Here is a 21385-nt window from a genome sequence, read left to right on the forward strand (position 1 = left end):
GTTAGGATTCAAATACATGTCTTTGCTCTGTCCATTATACCACTCTATCTGCCTCACAATAAAAACAAAGTTCTCGGGCTTCCCTGGTGGCGCAGTGGTTGCGCGTCCGCCTGCCGATGCAGGGGATATGGGTTCGTGCCCCGGTCCGGGAGGATCCCACATGCCGCGGAGCGGCTGGGCCCGTGAGCCACTGCCGCTGGGCCTGCGCGTCCCACATGCCGCGGAGCGGCTGGGCCCGTGAGCCACTGCCGCTGAGCCTGCGCGTCCGGAGCCTGTGCTCCGCAACGGGAGAGGCCACAACGGTGAGAGACCCGCGTACCACACACACAAAAAAAACCAACAAAAAACGAAGTTCTCATGATGAATTTCACATTTTTAAACTCACTTAACTCAAACAGGAATAATCTACAAATTATATGAGCATTCTAACAGTTACCTACGTTATGACCAATTATGTTTAATTTTTACTTCCCTCCACTGTCACGTACCACTTGATTTATATGTAGATGTGTACATAAGTTTAAACATTAATTAATATAAATTTCATGTTAATATATTAACTGTATATTTCATATTACATGCATTAGTAATATATTAATATATTTATATGAGTTTCATTTATATATTGATATAAATATAAATTTCAGGTTGAAACGACAGAGACTGAATACAACCTAACTCAACAATGGAAATTTACTATACGAAATTCAATGTATCTAAACAGCGTTCTGGAAACAACACCTCACCCTCCAGCGGTGCTGACACAGGAGACTCCCTCATGGACAACCCTTGCTTTAGAGCTCCTTCCACTGATTCATAGCTTCTTTTGAGACTGATTTCATGAGCTGTTCTCGGGCTCCTCGTCCCTTCTCGGGCATTCTTAATATCTGCAGGACATAGACACAAGAATTGCTTGGACAGAGCCCAAGGCCTACTGTATGGTAAATAAGTTATCATAATTTCATAATCTCACAAAAATATATACATAAAAACTGGTCTTAATCTACTATATACATCTGTGCAGATGCCGTTTATAAAAATGTTTTCATTCACTCAAATATACTTATTGAGTGTCAGGCATAAACCAAGCTTGCAGATAAGGTTAACAAATTAAGTCCCTTCCCTCGTGAAACTTAGCAGTAGTGGCGGATACAGATAAATTACCAGGTGGTTACACACAGTAAGCGGTACTATGGACAGTGGGCTATGAGAATGCTGGAAGGGGATCCTGACATCTGGAAGCTCAGGTAAGGGTCACTGAACACAGCACTGCAGTTCACGAAAGTCACTGTTGATTGAGCCAGTGTGGACACAGTGGGCAAAGGGGAGATTCACACCCTGGGTGGGATAGCGTGAGATTTCATCTCACTACTCAGAACAGCATGCAATTTAAAACTGAAACTTAAGGATACACCTAAAGATAAATGCTTACATACATACAGACATTAAAATAGTTATATTTAAGCAGCATTTAAATTCAATACTCTTTCTAGGATTATCAGACTATTATCTACTCCTTAATTCTTAACACATAAAATAGGTACCCCTTTAAACTAAAAGTGATTAAAGATTCTTTTCCTAGGCTAAATCAAATGACCACAGCTGGCGATGTTAGCTATCACTCAGGGGACACTTACTATGGGCTCTGCACTCTTAATCACTTTTCATCGACTGTTTCAGTTAATTTTTCACAAAAGTTTCACGAGAAGTACTAGTAGTAACCCTTTTTTACATTACAGAGAGGAAACTTGGGCTCAGGGAAGGAAACCTAACTTTTCCAAAGCAAGCGTGTAGGGAACCAGAACCACGTCCTTAGTCACACATTACAACACTGGCTTCAGTGTGGAGATGCAATACTTACTATCGTAAGATAAGATGTGTCCACTTTTGCCTTCATAAATAACATGGCCTTTGGATGCAGCTTCCTCTCGGCCTTTCTCAGGACTGCCCTCTTCAATGGACAGTCTAGAAATGGGTCCCTTTACCAAAGCCTCAGTTGGTATGCCAGCCTGGGACAGAGCCGGGGTCCCCTGTCATCAATTCAAACACAGGCACCACAAGTGTCACTCGAGTTTACAGGAAACACAGACGCTCAGAAAATGTAACCTGCCACACCGAGAGTCAGAGCAAGCCATGTCCTCAAATAAGAAAGGCCAGCACATGACGGGAAATCAGACACACGTTTTATAAACGTAAAGAAACACTGTACCTTGGTCCTTGAACCCTGCCATACAAAACTTCTTAAAATGCTAACAGGTATATGAGTTGATGAGCTTTCTTCCCCACCTCAAAGTCAAACCTCTACGAAGGTACTTAACTCTCAGAAACAAAATGTGTCTTAAGGCCTAAAACCATGCAGATGTAATAAAGCTTTTTCAAAATTTCTAAGAAAAATAAGTCAACAAATTAAGTTTTAAATTAAAGTGCCACAACCTTCTCTCATATTATGATAAGAGGGAAAAAGAGCTTTCAGTTACTAAACTGTCTGCTGGGTTAGACCTTTGGTCATCAATAAGAGGGGACAGAAAACTCAGATGCCCCCGTGCTGTGATGTGACTCAGCCTAGGTTACATCATCAGCGTTTTCACCATCACTAGTCCTCTTCTGGGTCGCCTATGGCCACGGTTCTTGTTACCCTTCCTTCAAGGGAAGCACTCATGGAACCTGAAGTGTAGAACACTTTGCAAAGTGAGCTGCCTGGGTTGCATGGGAGAGTGGGGGGCCCGGCCCCAGCCCACACACACTCCAAAACTCAGTGTTCCCAAAACTCCACTGAGGCCACTCTGAACCCATGTGTCCCTGCAGGACAGTGACGGGGTCCACGCATCCGCTCGTGCAGCTGAGAGGTGAGCTCGGTGGCGAACACCCAGAAACCCTCACACCCTCTTTGGAAGCGCTCATGTCACACGGACAGACAGATTTGAAAATCGACAGGCAAAAAAAAGCCCAGCCTCACTGGATCCAGTTCATTCTGCATCCAGTTTGGATACTGGAGCGAAAATGAAGAAGGAAAAATAAGATGCCTAGGCCATTTATTTTTCTTCTATTTATATTAAAGTGCTTGCTTATTCTGAAAACTAACATCAGGAGACTGGATAACTTTGGTCAAATGTGAAAGCAGAGATCTGAGAAGTTAGCGTGTAACTTTCCAGATCACTACACACCACATGCTCTATAACCATGTCTCAGAAAGAAATCACCGGACTCTTGTTAAAATGGAGATGCTGGGACTTCCCTGGCGGCGCAGTGGTTAAGAATCCGCCTGCCAAGGCAGGGGACACGGGTTCGAGCCCCGGTCCGGGAAGATCCCACATGCCGCAGAGCAACTAAGCCCATGTGCCACAACTACTGAGCCTGCGCTCTAGAGCCCGCGAGCCACAACTACTGAAGCCTGCGTGCCACAACGACTGAAGCCTGCACACCTAGAGCCCGTGCTCCGCAACAAGAGAAGCCACCGCAGTGAGCAGCCCGCGCACCACAATGGAGAGTAGCCCCCACTCGCTGCAACTAGAGAAAGCCCGTGTGCAGCAACGAAGACCCAACGCAGCCAAAAATAAATAAATAAATAAATAAATAAATTTATTTATTATTATTTAAAAAAAAAAAAAAAAAAGAGATTCTGATCCCACAGGTCTGGAGCAGGGACTGGAATCTCTGCGTTATTCTAACAAGTTCCCAGGTGATGCTGCTGCTCTGGGGCACACTACGCTCGGTCAGCCGAGTCCTAGGCTGGCTCTCGAATGCGCGCTCGGCAGAATCCCTGGAGGGCCGGAGAACACAGACTGCTGGGACCCGGCCCCCATGGGTGAGACCTCAGGAAATCTAGGGCAGGGACTGAACATGTCTAGCAACTTCCCAGGTGACACTCATGCTGCTGCTCTGCGGAACAAACTTTAACAACCACCGTCCTAGGGAACAGAAACAAAAGTCAAGGAAGAGGGACAGAACAGAAAGCTCGTGACGGGCACACGCACGAAAGCACGGGATTCTGTTTACAAGGAATTCCCAAAATAGAATTTTCCTTTTCCAGATCTACATTAATAAAGAGGCTAAGGACTGTTTTACATTTCAAACTAAAATTAACATGTAGCTGAGGAAAAGAAAGACCTTTTATTAATCAAAACTGGCACCTCAGCCTAAAATTAGAAGAAGATACTTGACTTCTGGTGCTTTTGTCAACACCATCCATATTTCCTGAGACTACAGACCTTCCTTTTCAGAAGGGGCAAAGCAAGCAAACAATTTATAATGATTTTCCTCTCAATTTCTGTTTAAGCTGAACACACGGTAAAAGCTTTGCCAGGAAGACAGTGAGAGTTATACATCAGTTAGAACTTGTTTCTTCTGCCAAGTTGCAAATTATCGACCTTTTCAAATGAACCACAGTACAGATGATATGGCTTGTGGTCGAAATGATCACATTACTGTCTCTCTGCAGACTGTTTATAGACCTGAGGTTTATCATCACTGAGACCCCGTTCCATAACCCAGAACAACGAACAACATAGTCACAAAACTACTGCTAGAACAGCCAACACGCTCGAGACATCACTTCTGGTTTTCTCATGAATGAGCGAAACTAACCTGGGTGATAGAGCCCCGGAGGGATGGGATGCTCTCCACAGAAAGTTTGCTGGAGGGAGTTCCCCGAGTTATACTTCCTTCTTGAATGGCTCCTGTGGTACCTGAATAAAAACAAAATCATTAGCAAATCACACCCCTGCACCTGCAAAAAAACCCCAAAAAACCAAGCAAACAAAATCAGCCCCTACTTCGAAGAGAGGAAACAGCAGCACAAAAAGAATAGTTTTTGTTTTATTGAAATGTACTTTTAAAATAATTTTGCAATTATTAAAAAGAACTGTAGAAATACGAAATTTCAAGTCATTTTTATACAGAAAGAAAACTTACATTTGGAATTTAAAGGCTCTAATTTAAGAGCCCAGCATCATTAAAACACATTAATGACTGACTTCCTTTAATATATTTATTGGGGACCAGAGTTTAGTATTTCTGCCAAACAGCATATTTTACCTCTGACCACTCCTTCATGTTGGGCTCTGACCAATAAACCCTCAGGTTGTGAGTTTTGGCTTCGGGGAGAAAACTCTTCTTGCTTGATGTAGGGCACAGTAGCTACGGACCAAAGCAAGAGAAAGTGAGCTCAAGTGCTGAATCCCTGACTGTGACGCTACAAAGGCAGAGACGGCCACGTCCTCCTCACTGACCTGGCTTGGCGGCCTCCTGCTGCCGCGGCAGTCCCAGGGAGATGGAGCCCGCCGAGGGCTTCGCTGCCTCGGGAGCATAGGAGGCCTGATTAGGAGAAGGCAAGTAAGTGCCGGGTGTTCCCTAAAAATAATGTTAAAGGACTAGAATAACACTGTCTTTTCACAAGGTCAACTATATATTTAAGGTACACGTTTCTGTTTATAAAACTTACCACTCACCCCCCACCAAAATTAAGAACAGGTATTTGTAAAGCAAGAAAATCCCTGACACAGATTGGTTATATTTTAAAAGTTTTTAAAGGGAGCAAGATATGTCTTCCAAAATTACCATAAATTTTATGAAGGTAATATGCATTACTAACAAATTACATAAATAAAAGCACTTAACCATACACGCAAAATGTAAGCTACTATTATTAACATTATCCCTCGTAAAAATGCTATGGGATAGAAGCACCAATGGAAATGGTGGAGTAATAAGGACTTCCAAAAACCCTCCTCCATAAAGGCAACCAGAAAACTAGCAAAAATTTTAAGAATCAGCCCTTTAAGAACTCTTTTCCAGCACTTTAACCAAAGGCTTGTAGAAATCTGGGAGCATTTATTCAAGAAAAATGGCAGAACCCAGGTAAGAACCATGAGCTCTGTGACACTTGGACTCGCTCGGCTGCCCCTCCCACGCCCCCCATCCCCCAACCCCCACCAGCTCTGTCTCAGCCTTGAGAACCCACAGCCCTCGATCATGGCGAAAACCAGCAGTCCAGCAGACAGCACAAGGGAAAGAATGGGGTTATCATTCCCAGGTAACTGTCATGCTCAGACTGGTCTGACGGTGCTCTGAGAGACCCATTTGCAAAGCTGTCTTTTCTGGCCTGACTGTGGAGGGGAAGAAAGTTCAGGCTTGTCAAAAACTATCAGAGTCAATGGATTAACCTCTCCACGGGCTGAGGCAGGAGAGAACACCTAGGGCGAGAAAACAGGCTAAACAAAAACCTTCAGAGGAAAAGCTAAGGAAAGAGATATTCACAAGGGATTTGAAAAGCTCCAACATCTTCCGAGGAACCTAGAAGGCCAAGTGCATGTGCAAGGCTGTGTACCTGCCAGGGAAGACATAAGAAGGCCATGAGTTCTCACCGCTGGCTGACCTCAAGGCTCTCAGAAAGCAGGAAGTGAAGACTAAGGCAGAATTGTTGGCTGCCTGGCTGAACGTTGAAGGTATATCCCAACATACACACACAGAGCCCCTCAGTAAAGACTGGGAAACTTACTTTTTCTGGGCACTGAACTCTCTGTCTAATCACTAGCTGACTGCTAATTAAGCAAATAGAGACTTCAGTGGCCACACATGACACAAGAATACAGACTTTACTGAATTAGTTCAAATAAACAACAACAAAAGTACACAGCAGCAGCAGCAACAACAAATCCTAGGGAGAAAGGAGAATCTGATTTCCAGAGTTCCACATCATGTTATGTGTTTCAACCAAAAATTACAAGACACGCAAAGAAACAAGAACGCATGATCCATACACAGGAGGGTAAAAAAAAAAAAAAAAAAAAGCAGTGAATAAAAACTGTCCCTGGGGGCTTCCCTGGTGGTGCAGTGGTTGAGAGTCCGCCTGCCGATGCAGGGGACGCGGGTTCGTGCCCCGGTCCGGGAAGATCCCACATGCCGCGGAGCGGCTGGGCCCGTGAGCCGTGGCCGCTGAGCCTGCGCGTCCGGAGCCTGTGCTCCGCAACGGGAGAGGCCACGACAGTGAGAGGCCCGCGTACCACAAAAAAAAAAAAACTGTCCCTGGGCTTTAGACTTGTTAGGAAAAGACTTTAAGTAAGCTATTATAAATAAGTTCAATGAACTATAGGGAACCATGTATGAAGAATTAAAGGAAAGTATGAAAATGATGTCTCATCATATAGAGAATATCAACAAAGAGAAAGAAATCATAAAACAGAACCACATAGAAATTCTGAAGTTGAAAAGTATAAGAATTGGAGAAAAAGAAAAACTCTCAGCAAACTAAGAACATACAGAAACATCATCAATCTGATGAAGGGCACCTATGAAAAGTCTGTAGTTAACGTACCTACGAGTGAAATAGCGAATGCCTCCCTCCTAAGATGGGCAGCAAGCAAAGTATAATCTCTTCACCACTTCTATTAAACACTGTTCTAAAAGTTCTACCCTAACCAGTTTAATAAAACAAGGAAAAGGAAAGGCATAAAGATTGGAAAGGAAAAAGTAAAACTGTCTTTATTTGTAGACGACACACATACAGAGAAAGTCCTAAGAAATCTACCCCCCCCCCAAAAAAAACCCAAAAATAAAACCAAAAAACCCTATCAGAAACAGTAAGTAAATGTAACAGGAGATAAGGTCAAGATATAAAAATCAACTTTTTTCATATACCAGAAAGAACCAGAAAAGGAATATTTTTAAAATATCACTTATAAAAACATAAATTATAAATAATCAAATTAACCGACAGTAAAGCTAACAAAACATGTACAAAACCTCTATAGTGAAAATTACAAACTACTGCTGAGAGAAATCAAAGACCTAAACAAATGGAAAGACGAACATGTGCATGGATTAGAAGACTCAATTTTCTTAAGAATTAATCTACAGATTTAATGCAATACCAACCAAAATCCCAGCAGAATTTTTTGCAGGAACTGACAAACTGATTATGTAACTTATATGGAAATACAAGAAACACAGAAGAGCTAAAACAATCTTGAGAAATAAGAGCAATGCAGGACTTACACGACATGATCTTAAGACTTACTATAAAAACCACAGTAACCAAGACTGGTGCTGATGAAAGGATGGGCAAGTAGGTCAATGGGACAGAACAGAGTCCAGAAACAGACCCAAACATGCAAATGGGAGGGAGGAAAGACTTTTCAACCAACGTTACGGGAATGCAGATCCACATGGATGGTTGAGGCCCATCCTCGCCTCACACTGTACACAGAAATCAGTTTCACATGGACCTAAATATAAAAGCCAAAACTATAAAGCTTTCAGAAGAAAACCTGGGAGAAAATCTCCACAAGGGTGAAACAGGCAATGATTTTTTAGAGAAAAAGAACTAGTCATAAGAGGGAAAAATATATATATGGACTTCCATCAAAATTTAAAACTTCTACACATCGAAACACACAAGCCACAAATAGAGAAAAAAAAATACATATGTATATAAAAAACAGAAATTTCATCTGTGATGTATAAAGGACTTCCGCAACCTAATGACTAAAAGGTCCAATAAAAACGAATAATGAGACAGTCCCTTCACAATCAGATGTACAAATGGCCAGTAAGTGTATCAAAGGTGCTCAACATCATTTGTTATCAGCAAAATGCAGAATAAAACCACAGTGGAATACTACATACCTACTAGTATGACTAAAATAAAAAAGAATGACAACAGCAAGTGGAACTCAGACTGTGCTGGTGGCAGTGGCACTGTAGAGCCACTCCGGAAAACTATGAAGTAAAACATACATCTACCCAGACATTCTGCTCTCAGGGCCTATACAAGAGAAATGAAACCACACGTCCTCAAAGAGCCCAGTTAAGAATGTTCGTATCAGCTTTATTTACAGCAGCCAAAAAGCAGAAACAGCTCAGGTTTCCATCAACAAGAAAATGGATAAACAAATTGGTATGTTCATCCAATGAAGTATTATTCAGCAATAAAAAGGAAGAAACTACTGATCACACAAAAGCCTGGACGGGGACTTCCCTGGTGGCCCAGTGGTTAAGAATCCGCCTGCCAATGCAGGGGACACGGGCTGGAGCCCTGGTCTGGGAAGATCCCACACGCGGCGGAGCAACTAAGCCCATGCGCCACAACTACTGAGCCTGCGTTCTAGAGCCCGCGAGCCACAACTACTGAGCCCACGTGCCACAACAACTGAAGCCGCACGCCTAGAGCCCGTGCTCCACAAGAGAAGGCACCACAATGGGAAGCCCGTGCACCACGACGAAGAGTAGCCCCTGCTCACCGCAACTAGAGAAAGCCCGCGTGCTGCAATGAAGACCCAATGCTGCCAAAAAAAAAAAAACAAAACAAAAAAAACACCTGGACGAATCCCTGAAATCATTAATGCTAAGTTAAAGAAGAGCACACACTGTAAGACTCCATTTATATCGAGTTCTGGAAAACGCAGAACTAACCGACAACAACAGAGAGTGCTTGAGGCAGTGGAGGAAGAGAGCCTAGGAGGGGCAGAAATGGCCCCCAGCCCGATGTGGGCGCGGTCACTGGTGGTGAACGTCAGGCAACCTGACTGAGGCTTTACAATCAGACCACATCGAGAGAGAGAGAGAGAGAGAGAGAGAGAGAGAGAGAGAGAGAGAGAGTCTCTGCGTTATTCTAACAAGTTCCCAGGTGATGCTGCTGCTCTGGGGCACACTACGCTCGGTCAGCCGAGTCCTAGGCTGGCTCTCGAATGCGCGCTCGGCAGAATCCCTGGAGGGCCGGAGAACACAGACTGCTGGGACCCGGCCCCCATGGGTGAGACCTCAGGAAATCTAGGGCAGGGATTGAACATGTCTAGCAACTTCCCAGGTGACACTCATGCTGCTGCTCTGCGGAACAAACTTTAACAACCACCGTCCTAGGGAACAGAAACAAAAGTCAAGGAAGAGGGACAGAACAGAAAGCTCGTGACGGGCACACGCACGAAAGCACGGGATTCTGTTTACAAGGAATTCCCAAAATAGAATTTTCCTTTTCCAGATCTACATTAATAAAGAGGCTAAGGACTGTTTTACATTTCAAACTAAAATTAACATGTAGCTGAGGAAAAGAAAGACCTTTTATTAATCAAAACTGGCACCTCAGCCTAAAATTAGAAGAAGATACTTGACTTCTGGTGCTTTTGTCAACACCATCCATATTTCCTGAGACTACAGACCTTCCTTTTCAGAAGGGGCAAAGCAAGCAAACAATTTATAATGATTTTCCTCTCAATTTCTGTTTAAGCTGAACACACGGTAAAAGCTTTGCCAGGAAGACAGTGAGAGTTATACATCAGTTAGAACTTGTTTCTTCTGCCAAGTTGCAAATTATCGACCTTTTCAAATGAACCACAGTACAGATGATATGGCTTGTGGTCGAAATGATCACATTACTGTCTCTCTGCAGACTGTTTATAGACCTGAGGTTTATCATCACTGAGACCCCGTTCCATAACCCAGAACAACGAACAACATAGTCACAAAACTACTGCTAGAACAGCCAACACGCTCGAGACATCACTTCTGGTTTTCTCATGAATGAGCGAAACTAACCTGGGTGATAGAGCCCCGGAGGGATGGGATGCTCTCCACAGAAAGTTTGCTGGAGGGAGTTCCCCGAGTTATACTTCCTTCTTGAATGGCTCCTGTGGTACCTGAATAAAAACAAAATCATTAGCAAATCACACCCCTGCACCTGCAAAAAAACCCCAAAAAACCAAGCAAACAAAATCAGCCCCTACTTCGAAGAGAGGAAACAGCAGCACAAAAAGAATAGTTTTTGTTTTATTGAAATGTACTTTTAAAATAATTTTGCAATTATTAAAAAGAACTGTAGAAATACGAAATTTCAAGTCATTTTTATACAGAAAGAAAACTTACATTTGGAATTTAAAGGCTCTAATTTAAGAGCCCAGCATCATTAAAACACATTAATGACTGACTTCCTTTAATATATTTATTGGGGACCAGAGTTTAGTATTTCTGCCAAACAGCATATTTTACCTCTGACCACTCCTTCATGTTGGGCTCTGACCAATAAACCCTCAGGTTGTGAGTTCTGGCTTCGGGGAGAAAACTCTTCTTGCTTGATGTAGGGCACAGTAGCTACGGACCAAAGCAAGAGAAAGTGAGCTCAAGTGCTGAATCCCTGACTGTGACGCTACAAAGGCAGAGACGGCCACGTCCTCCTCACTGACCTGGCTTGGCGGCCTCCTGCTGCCGCGGCAGTCCCAGGGAGATGGAGCCCGCCGAGGGCTTCGCTGCCTCGGGAGCATAGGAGGCCTGATTAGGAGAAGGCAAGTAAGTGCCGGGTGTTCCCTAAAAATAATGTTAAAGGACTAGAATAACACTGTCTTTTCACAAGGTCAACTATATATTTAAGGTACACGTTTCTGTTTATAAAACTTACCACTCACCCCCCACCAAAATTAAGAACAGGTATTTGTAAAGCAAGAAAATCCCTGACACAGATTGGTTATATTTTAAAAGTTTTTAAAGGGAGCAAGATATGTCTTCCAAAATTACCATAAATTTTATGAAGGTAATATGCATTACTAACAAATTACATAAATAAAAGCACTTAACCATACACGCAAAATGTAAGCTACTATTATTAACATTATCCCTCGTAAAAATGCTATGGGATAGAAGCACCAATGGAAATGGTGGAGTAATAAGGACTTCCAAAAACCCTCCTCCATAAAGGCAACCAGAAAACTAGCAAAAATTTTAAGAATCAGCCCTTTAAGAACTCTTTTCCAGCACTTTAACCAAAGGCTTGTAGAAATCTGGGAGCATTTATTCAAGAAAAATGGCAGAACCCAGGTAAGAACCATGAGCTCTGTGACACTTGGACTCGCTCGGCTGCCCCTCCCACGCCCCCCATCCCCCAACCCCCACCAGCTCTGTCTCAGCCTTGAGAACCCACAGCCCTCGATCATGGCGAAAACCAGCAGTCCAGCAGACAGCACAAGGGAAAGAATGGGGTTATCATTCCCAGGTAACTGTCATGCTCAGACTGGTCTGACGGTGCTCTGAGAGACCCATTTGCAAAGCTGTCTTTTCTGGCCTGACTGTGGAGGGGAAGAAAGTTCAGGCTTGTCAAAAACTATCAGAGTCAATGGATTAACCTCTCCACGGGCTGAGGCAGGAGAGAACACCTAGGGCGAGAAAACAGGCTAAACAAAAACCTTCAGAGGAAAAGCTAAGGAAAGAGATATTCACAAGGGATTTGAAAAGCTCCAACATCTTCCGAGGAACCTAGAAGGCCAAGTGCATGTGCAAGGCTGTGTACCTGCCAGGGAAGACATAAGAAGGCCATGAGTTCTCACCGCTGGCTGACCTCAAGGCTCTCAGAAAGCAGGAAGTGAAGACTAAGGCAGAATTGTTGGCTGCCTGGCTGAACGTTGAAGGTATATCCCAACATACACACACAGAGCCCCTCAGTAAAGACTGGGAAACTTACTTTTTCTGGGCACTGAACTCTCTGTCTAATCACTAGCTGACTGCTAATTAAGCAAATAGAGACTTCAGTGGCCACACATGACACAAGAATACAGACTTTACTGAATTAGTTCAAATAAACAACAACAAAAGTACACAGCAGCAGCAGCAACAACAAATCCTAGGGAGAAAGGAGAATCTGATTTCCAGAGTTCCACATCATGTTATGTGTTTCAACCAAAAATTACAAGACACGCAAAGAAACAAGAACGCATGATCCATACACAGGAGGGTAAAAAAAAAAAAAAAAAAAAGCAGTGAATAAAAACTGTCCCTGGGGGCTTCCCTGGTGGTGCAGTGGTTGAGAGTCCGCCTGCCGATGCAGGGGACGCGGGTTCGTGCCCCGGTCCGGGAAGATCCCACATGCCGCGGAGCGGCTGGGCCCGTGAGCCGTGGCCGCTGAGCCTGCGCGTCCGGAGCCTGTGCTCCGCAACGGGAGAGGCCACGACAGTGAGAGGCCCGCGTACCACAAAAAAAAAAAAACTGTCCCTGGGCTTTAGACTTGTTAGGAAAAGACTTTAAGTAAGCTATTATAAATAAGTTCAATGAACTATAGGGAACCATGTATGAAGAATTAAAGGAAAGTATGAAAATGATGTCTCATCATATAGAGAATATCAACAAAGAGAAAGAAATCATAAAACAGAACCACATAGAAATTCTGAAGTTGAAAAGTATAAGAATTGGAGAAAAAGAAAAACTCTCAGCAAACTAAGAACATACAGAAACATCATCAATCTGATGAAGGGCACCTATGAAAAGTCTGTAGTTAACGTACCTACGAGTGAAATAGCGAATGCCTCCCTCCTAAGATGGGCAGCAAGCAAAGTATAATCTCTTCACCACTTCTATTAAACACTGTTCTAAAAGTTCTACCCTAACCAGTTTAATAAAACAAGGAAAAGGAAAGGCATAAAGATTGGAAAGGAAAAAGTAAAACTGTCTTTATTTGTAGACGACACACATACAGAGAAAGTCCTAAGAAATCTACCCCCCCCCCAAAAAAAACCCAAAAATAAAACCAAAAAACCCTATCAGAAACAGTAAGTAAATGTAACAGGAGATAAGGTCAAGATATAAAAATCAACTTTTTTCATATACCAGAAAGAACCAGAAAAGGAATATTTTTAAAATATCACTTATAAAAACATAAATTATAAATAATCAAATTAACCGACAGTAAAGCTAACAAAACATGTACAAAACCTCTATAGTGAAAATTACAAACTACTGCTGAGAGAAATCAAAGACCTAAACAAATGGAAAGACGAACATGTGCATGGATTAGAAGACTCAATTTTCTTAAGAATTAATCTACAGATTTAATGCAATACCAACCAAAATCCCAGCAGAATTTTTTGCAGGAACTGACAAACTGATTATGTAACTTATATGGAAATACAAGAAACACAGAAGAGCTAAAACAATCTTGAGAAATAAGAGCAATGCAGGACTTACACGACATGATCTTAAGACTTACTATAAAAACCACAGTAACCAAGACTGGTGCTGATGAAAGGATGGGCAAGTAGGTCAATGGGACAGAACAGAGTCCAGAAACAGACCCAAACATGCAAATGGGAGGGAGGAAAGACTTTTCAACCAACGTTACGGGAATGCAGATCCACATGGATGGTTGAGGCCCATCCTCGCCTCACACTGTACACAGAAATCAGTTTCACATGGACCTAAATATAAAAGCCAAAACTATAAAGCTTTCAGAAGAAAACCTGGGAGAAAATCTCCACAAGGGTGAAACAGGCAATGATTTTTTAGAGAAAAAGAACTAGTCATAAGAGGGAAAAATATATATATGGACTTCCATCAAAATTTAAAACTTCTACACATCGAAACACACAAGCCACAAATAGAGAAAAAAAAATACATATGTATATAAAAAACAGAAATTTCATCTGTGATGTATAAAGGACTTCCGCAACCTAATGACTAAAAGGTCCAATAAAAACGAATAATGAGACAGTCCCTTCACAATCAGATGTACAAATGGCCAGTAAGTGTATCAAAGGTGCTCAACATCATTTGTTATCAGCAAAATGCAGAATAAAACCACAGTGGAATACTACATACCTACTAGTATGACTAAAATAAAAAAGAATGACAACAGCAAGTGGAACTCAGACTGTGCTGGTGGCAGTGGCACTGTAGAGCCACTCCGGAAAACTATGAAGTAAAACATACATCTACCCAGACATTCTGCTCTCAGGGCCTATACAAGAGAAATGAAACCACACGTCCTCAAAGAGCCCAGTTAAGAATGTTCGTATCAGCTTTATTTACAGCAGCCAAAAAGCAGAAACAGCTCAGGATTCCATCAACAAGAAAATGGATAAACAAATTGGTATGTTCATCCAATGAAGTATTATTCAGCAATAAAAAGGAAGAAACTACTGATCACACAAAAGCCTGGACGGGGACTTCCCTGGTGGCCCAGTGGTTAAGAATCCGCCTGCCAATGCAGGGGACACGGGCTGGAGCCCTGGTCTGGGAAGATCCCACACGCGGCGGAGCAACTAAGCCCATGCGCCACAACTACTGAGCCTGCGTTCTAGAGCCCGCGAGCCACAACTACTGAGCCCACGTGCCACAACAACTGAAGCCGCACGCCTAGAGCCCGTGCTCCACAAGAGAAGCCACCACAATGGGAAGCCCGTGCACCACGACGAAGAGTAGCCCCTGCTCACCGCAACTAGAGAAAGCCCGCGTGCTGCAATGAAGACCCAATGCTGCCAAAAAAAAAAAAACAAAACAAAAAAAACACCTGGACGAATCCCTGAAATCATTAATGCTAAGTTAAAGAAGAGCACACACTGTAAGACTCCATGGAGGGAGGGAGGGAGGGAGAGAGAGAGAGAGAGAGAGAGAGAGAGAGAGAGAGAGGCCAAGGTCAGAAAAAACTAGGGCTTACCAATCATCTACACCTTAATATCAGAACCCTTAAAATAGTTATCCTCTGTTACTTGAAACTATTCCATCTCCACTCATGCTACACTACACTTCAGGGCACACACACCTTTCCCGAGCTAAACCAGACAGGTGCTCCTGTCACTCAACGTGGGCACATGACTCGAATAAACTTCCTGTGTGTGGTATGGAATAGAAAATGACTGCTGCATTTTCAGGTCACCGTCTCTTCCTAAATAGACACATTTTTATTTATTAGGACTCTGACACATTAATATGGGAAGGAGGGACAATTTTTACCAAAGCAAAAAACAACAGGCCATCTACTGGGAAGAGAAGCCCTTTTACCTGTGAGATGGAGCCTCCCAGTATAAAAGATGGTTTTTCTGAAGCCACTGTGGTTTTGGATGATGGGATGAGAGGAGGAGGTGGCCTAGTGGGTCGAGTTGTTGGAAGCCGAACCCCTTCAGGGAGGTTAGTTATCACTTGATGCGGAGCAGGCTGGAGGACTTTCAAAAGGGAGAAAACATTGTTTAAAATAGTCAATTTCCTAGTTTGCGACATTCCACCTATCTCAATTGTTTCTTCAATAACATTTAAACTGTAAGTGCAAGATGAAGTTGAGGATGAACATTTCTATTTTAAATTTCTTTCGCTTAAATTAAACCTGTATCCATACTCAGGTCACAAATGGTATTTGTGAGGCTGAAATACTCAACTCCCTGGCAAACCAGAGCTTTCAGGCTGACGTCCATTTCAAACTATTTCTGCTCAGCATATGCAAGTGGCACACCATTTTTTTCTCTCTCTCCATCACTCTTTGGACCTCACAATGGAGGTGAGAAAAAGGGTGTTTCTTAGGAACAGCTGATATTACAACTCTGGAGAATATACAGACTGACTGACAACCAGTTACACGTCCTCTTTGCATCCTGCATAATTTGGAAACGTGCTGATTCTGACTCTCACAGACACTTGAATTTTTTTTAGGGGGGCGGATCTCAAGAGTTTTACAAAGTACATGTACTCTTAAAAGAAGGCAGTCGACGTCACAGTACACATGTATGAACACAAACCTCCCAGTGGCCCAGTGCTTCTCAACGGAATACAACGGAAGATGGAATGCAGAGACATTCTGAAACAGCAAGGATGCATCCTGGGAGTAAACCACCCAGGTCATCACGTGTAGGTCGATGGCCAGCAGCCACGGCACAGAGGAGCGCTATTTACCTGGCGGGACACTACAGCGGGCTGCACTCACATCGGGCTGTGGCGCAGCTTTACTGACTTCTCTCGGAGAGAGCCTACACGGTGATGCTGACCTTGCTGCGGTACTGTGCATCTGTGCTTCCTGTGCTAGATAGAGCACGTGTGACCTCGGCATAAGGCATATAGACGACTGATTTTCCTATGAAAGTTAAAGTTATCAAAATAAGGGAAGAGCCCCATATTAAAACAGTAAGTGTGAAAGGACCAAGCCCACACCATCCAGGGGCAGATCCAACTATACACTACTATCAACATCTACAATTCCCGGGGGGGGGAATCCACCCACAGAGAGGTTTAAAAAAAAACCCTATAAATCTAAATCTTCTGTGTAAGCATCATTACCGTGACCTAATAAAATCCTCAAAAATTCAATTACAATTTTTTCTTTCAAATCACAAAGAACTTCTCTTTCCTCTCATTAGGAGAATCAAGTATTTTCACATGCAATAAAGACCACAGCAGGAAAAAAAAAAAAAAAAAGACCACAGCAGGCAAACATGAGATTATCCAGCCATTCTGCGAATTCAAGTATGGCCTGAATTAGAGGCCAGAACTCTGAGGATTTCAGCTCTTATCATTAGCCTGTTGAAGCCCACTGCTTAATATTCAGAGAAATAAATGTAATCAAGAAATGGAAGAAGGATTTCAAAAGATACAGATCAAAATAATTTTTTAAAGGCTACACAAGCTTATAAAACTATGAATTTTACTGTAGTAATGCTGATGAAAATTATTCCACATAATTTACCTCCACATGAAGTATTTAAGAAAACTTGAAGCATTTAAAGGGCATATCAGATATGCAGGGTCATATTAAGACTTAAAAACACACATATATGTAATTATATATATAATATACAATAGTTTTTTTTTTTTTAAGTGAATCGACATACTGTAATTCTGGAAAATAAGAAAAGCACAAAGAAGAAAGTAAAAACTCATCTGTAATCCAAACCACTTTAAATTGTGGCATTTTAATGTCTGCTGGAACAAATTCCCATTCATTTTTTATTCTTTTGCTTACCTAGTCTTACCCATTTATTCTTCCAGATAAATCTAAATTTAAAATCGTTTTGAATACTTCCTCCCCAAACAAAATATCACTGGAACTTTCAGTGGACGTGCATTAAATTTATCTCCTGTATTTATAGGAGACTTGACATTTTATAATGAGCTTTCTAACTGAGGAAGCTAGATGTTTTCATATAGGTCATTTTTCATAATTTCATAAAAAGTATTCAAAGATATTTTATATTTTGTTGTGAGGAAAACCATCTATTTAACATACATGGGAATATATATATGTATTTATATATACTGATTACTGCCGATATATAAGAAAGAAAGTTGTAGATTTCTATATATCAGTTCTTTCTGAGAAACTTAATGAACTCTCCTTTTAGCTCTAATAACTTTCTCAGTTAATTCTCTTTGGCTTCCTAGGTGAATCATCTTACCCTGTGAATAATAACTTGTCTTCTCCCTTCAACAGTTCAACCTCTTGTTTGGTTCCTTCCTTTCTTCCTGCACTGCAGTAAGTAACACTGGGCACCCTCACAGGCCCTTCTAGAGAGAGTGGCCCTAGCATTTCACTTTTAGGTGGATGGTTTGTGACTGGTTTCAGATAGAGACTCATTAGCACAATGAAAACGTTCTTTAGTGAACTAAGATATTTTTAAAAAACAGAAACAACAACTGTAATGTCAGCTAATAGGAATCTATACTATGGGCAGAGCACTGTGTATTACAGAAGTATCTCGTTTAGCCCTCACGACTAATGAGATCATTAACACCATCTGACAGAGGAGGAAACTGAGGCTCAGAAGAATCACACCTAACTGCCCAACCAAGGCTGGAGATTTTTCTAAAGCAGTGTAATTCCTGGCCCTGAGATCTAAACCATCCTGAGTGCAATGGTGTCTCGCTGAGCAGTGGGTATAGAAATTTCAGATGCCTCTGGGGTAACCATCAAGATGATGTTACCCGTTCCTTCTCTGAAGGATTAATATAATGAATTAGATTATTAAGTGTCCTAATACTGTGCAGATTTATGAAATAAACCAACTTTAAAAGAATATCACTTCTCCCTTTCTAGAGAATTTAACATGAGAGTGCATTGCAATATATATTACATATATTCAGTGTCTGATTGTTTTATAATCATGTGGAAAAACACACTTTGTCACAATAGTGCTAAAGAAAAAGATGAAAATTTAGATGGTTTTAAATACAGCTATTTAAATCATCATGTACTCAGCTGAAAAAATTAAAAAACAACAACAACAAAATAAACTAGATTCAGTTGCACAGAGGCATTAACTCTTATTTTGATTGAATAGATTTTTTTTTTTTTTTTTGGTGGTACGCGGGCCTCCCACCGCGGAGCACAGGCTCCAGACGCACAGGCCCAGCGACCACGGCACACGGGCCCAGCCGCTGCGCGGCACGCGGGATCCTCCCGGACCGGGGCACGAACCGTAAGCTATTATAAATAAGTTCAATGAACTATAGGGAACCATGTATGAAGAATTAAAGGAAAGTATGAAAATGATGTCTCATCATATAGAGAATATCAACAAAGAGAAAGAAATCATAAAACAGAACCACATAGAAATTCTGAAGTTGAAAAGTATAAGAATTGGAGAAAAAGAAAAACTCTCAGCAAACTAAGAACATACAGAAACATCATCAATCTGATGAAGGGCACCTATGAAAAGTCTGTAGTTAACGTACCTACGAGTGAAATAGCGAATGCCTCCCTCCTAAGATGGGCAGCAAGCAAAGTATAATCTCTTCACCACTTCTATTAAACACTGTTCTAAAAGTTCTACCCTAACCAGTTTAATAAAACAAGGAAAAGGAAAGGCATAAAGATTGGAAAGGAAAAAGTAAAACTGTCTTTATTTGTAGACGACACACATACAGAGAAAGTCCTAAGAAATCTACCCCCCCCCCAAAAAAAACCCAAAAATAAAACCAAAAAACCCTATCAGAAACAGTAAGTAAATGTAACAGGAGATAAGGTCAAGATATAAAAATCAACTTTTTTCATATACCAGAAAGAACCAGAAAAGGAATATTTTTAAAATATCACTTATAAAAACATAAATTATAAATAATCAAATTAACCGACAGTAAAGCTAACAAAACATGTACAAAACCTCTATAGTGAAAATTACAAACTACTGCTGAGAGAAATCAAAGACCTAAACAAATGGAAAGACGAACATGTGCATGGATTAGAAGACTCAATTTTCTTAAGAATTAATCTACAGATTTAATGCAATACCAACCAAAATCCCAGCAGAATTTTTTGCAGGAACTGACAAACTGATTATGTAACTTATATGGAAATACAAGAAACACAGAAGAGCTAAAACAATCTTGAGAAATAAGAGCAATGCAGGACTTACACGACATGATCTTAAGACTTACTATAAAAACCACAGTAACCAAGACTGGTGCTGATGAAAGGATGGGCAAGTAGGTCAATGGGACAGAACAGAGTCCAGAAACAGACCCAAACATGCAAATGGGAGGGAGGAAAGACTTTTCAACCAACGTTACGGGAATGCAGATCCACATGGATGGTTGAGGCCCATCCTCGCCTCACACTGTACACAGAAATCAGTTTCACATGGACCTAAATATAAAAGCCAAAACTATAAAGCTTTCAGAAGAAAACCTGGGAGAAAATCTCCACAAGGGTGAAACAGGCAATGATTTTTTAGAGAAAAAGAACTAGTCATAAGAGGGAAAAATATATATATGGACTTCCATCAAAATTTAAAACTTCTACACATCGAAACACACAAGCCACAAATAGAGAAAAAAAAATACATATGTATATAAAAAACAGAAATTTCATCTGTGATGTATAAAGGACTTCCGCAACCTAATGACTAAAAGGTCCAATAAAAACGAATAATGAGACAGTCCCTTCACAATCAGATGTACAAATGGCCAGTAAGTGTATCAAAGGTGCTCAACATCATTTGTTATCAGCAAAATGCAGAATAAAACCACAGTGGAATACTACATACCTACTAGTATGACTAAAATAAAAAAGAATGACAACAGCAAGTGGAACTCAGACTGTGCTGGTGGCAGTGGCACTGTAGAGCCACTCCGGAAAACTATGAAGTAAAACATACATCTACCCAGACATTCTGCTCTCAGGGCCTATACAAGAGAAATGAAACCACACGTCCTCAAAGAGCCCAGTTAAGAATGTTCGTATCAGCTTTATTTACAGCAGCCAAAAAGCAGAAACAGCTCAGGTTTCCATCAACAAGAAAATGGATAAACAAATTGGTATGTTCATCCAATGAAGTATTATTCAGCAATAAAAAGGAAGAAACTACTGATCACACAAAAGCCTGGACGGGGACTTCCCTGGTGGCCCAGTGGTTAAGAATCCGCCTGCCAATGCAGGGGACACGGGCTGGAGCCCTGGTCTGGGAAGATCCCACACGCGGCGGAGCAACTAAGCCCATGCGCCACAACTACTGAGCCTGCGTTCTAGAGCCCGCGAGCCACAACTACTGAGCCCACGTGCCACAACAACTGAAGCCGCACGCCTAGAGCCCGTGCTCCACAAGAGAAGCCACCACAATGGGAAGCCCGTGCACCACGACGAAGAGTAGCCCCTGCTCACCGCAACTAGAGAAAGCCCGCGTGCTGCAATGAAGACCCAATGCTGCCAAAAAAAAAAAAA

General features: G+C 41.8%; 1 protein-coding gene across 1 annotated transcript in view; it reads right to left on the minus strand.

Moving 5' to 3' along the window:
- The window catches only part of NCOR1 (nuclear receptor corepressor 1), a 163875-nt gene that overhangs the window by 28385 nt on the left and 114105 nt on the right, over positions 1–21385 (minus strand). The window contains exons 23-28 of the mRNA XM_024127921.3: positions 15748–15908; positions 11172–11292; positions 10978–11079; positions 10528–10628; positions 1862–2030; positions 747–887 (exon numbers count right to left, since the gene is read on the minus strand). Of these exons, the coding sequence (XP_023983689.1) occupies positions 747–887; positions 1862–2030; positions 10528–10628; positions 10978–11079; positions 11172–11292; positions 15748–15908 (795 nt within the window). The remainder of the gene's footprint in view (positions 1–746; positions 888–1861; positions 2031–10527; positions 10629–10977; positions 11080–11171; positions 11293–15747; positions 15909–21385) is intronic.

The sequence above is a fragment of the Physeter macrocephalus genome, chromosome 14 (assembly GCF_002837175.3).
Source record: "Physeter macrocephalus isolate SW-GA chromosome 14, ASM283717v5, whole genome shotgun sequence".
Classification (NCBI taxonomy): domain Eukaryota; kingdom Metazoa; phylum Chordata; class Mammalia; order Artiodactyla; family Physeteridae; genus Physeter; species Physeter macrocephalus.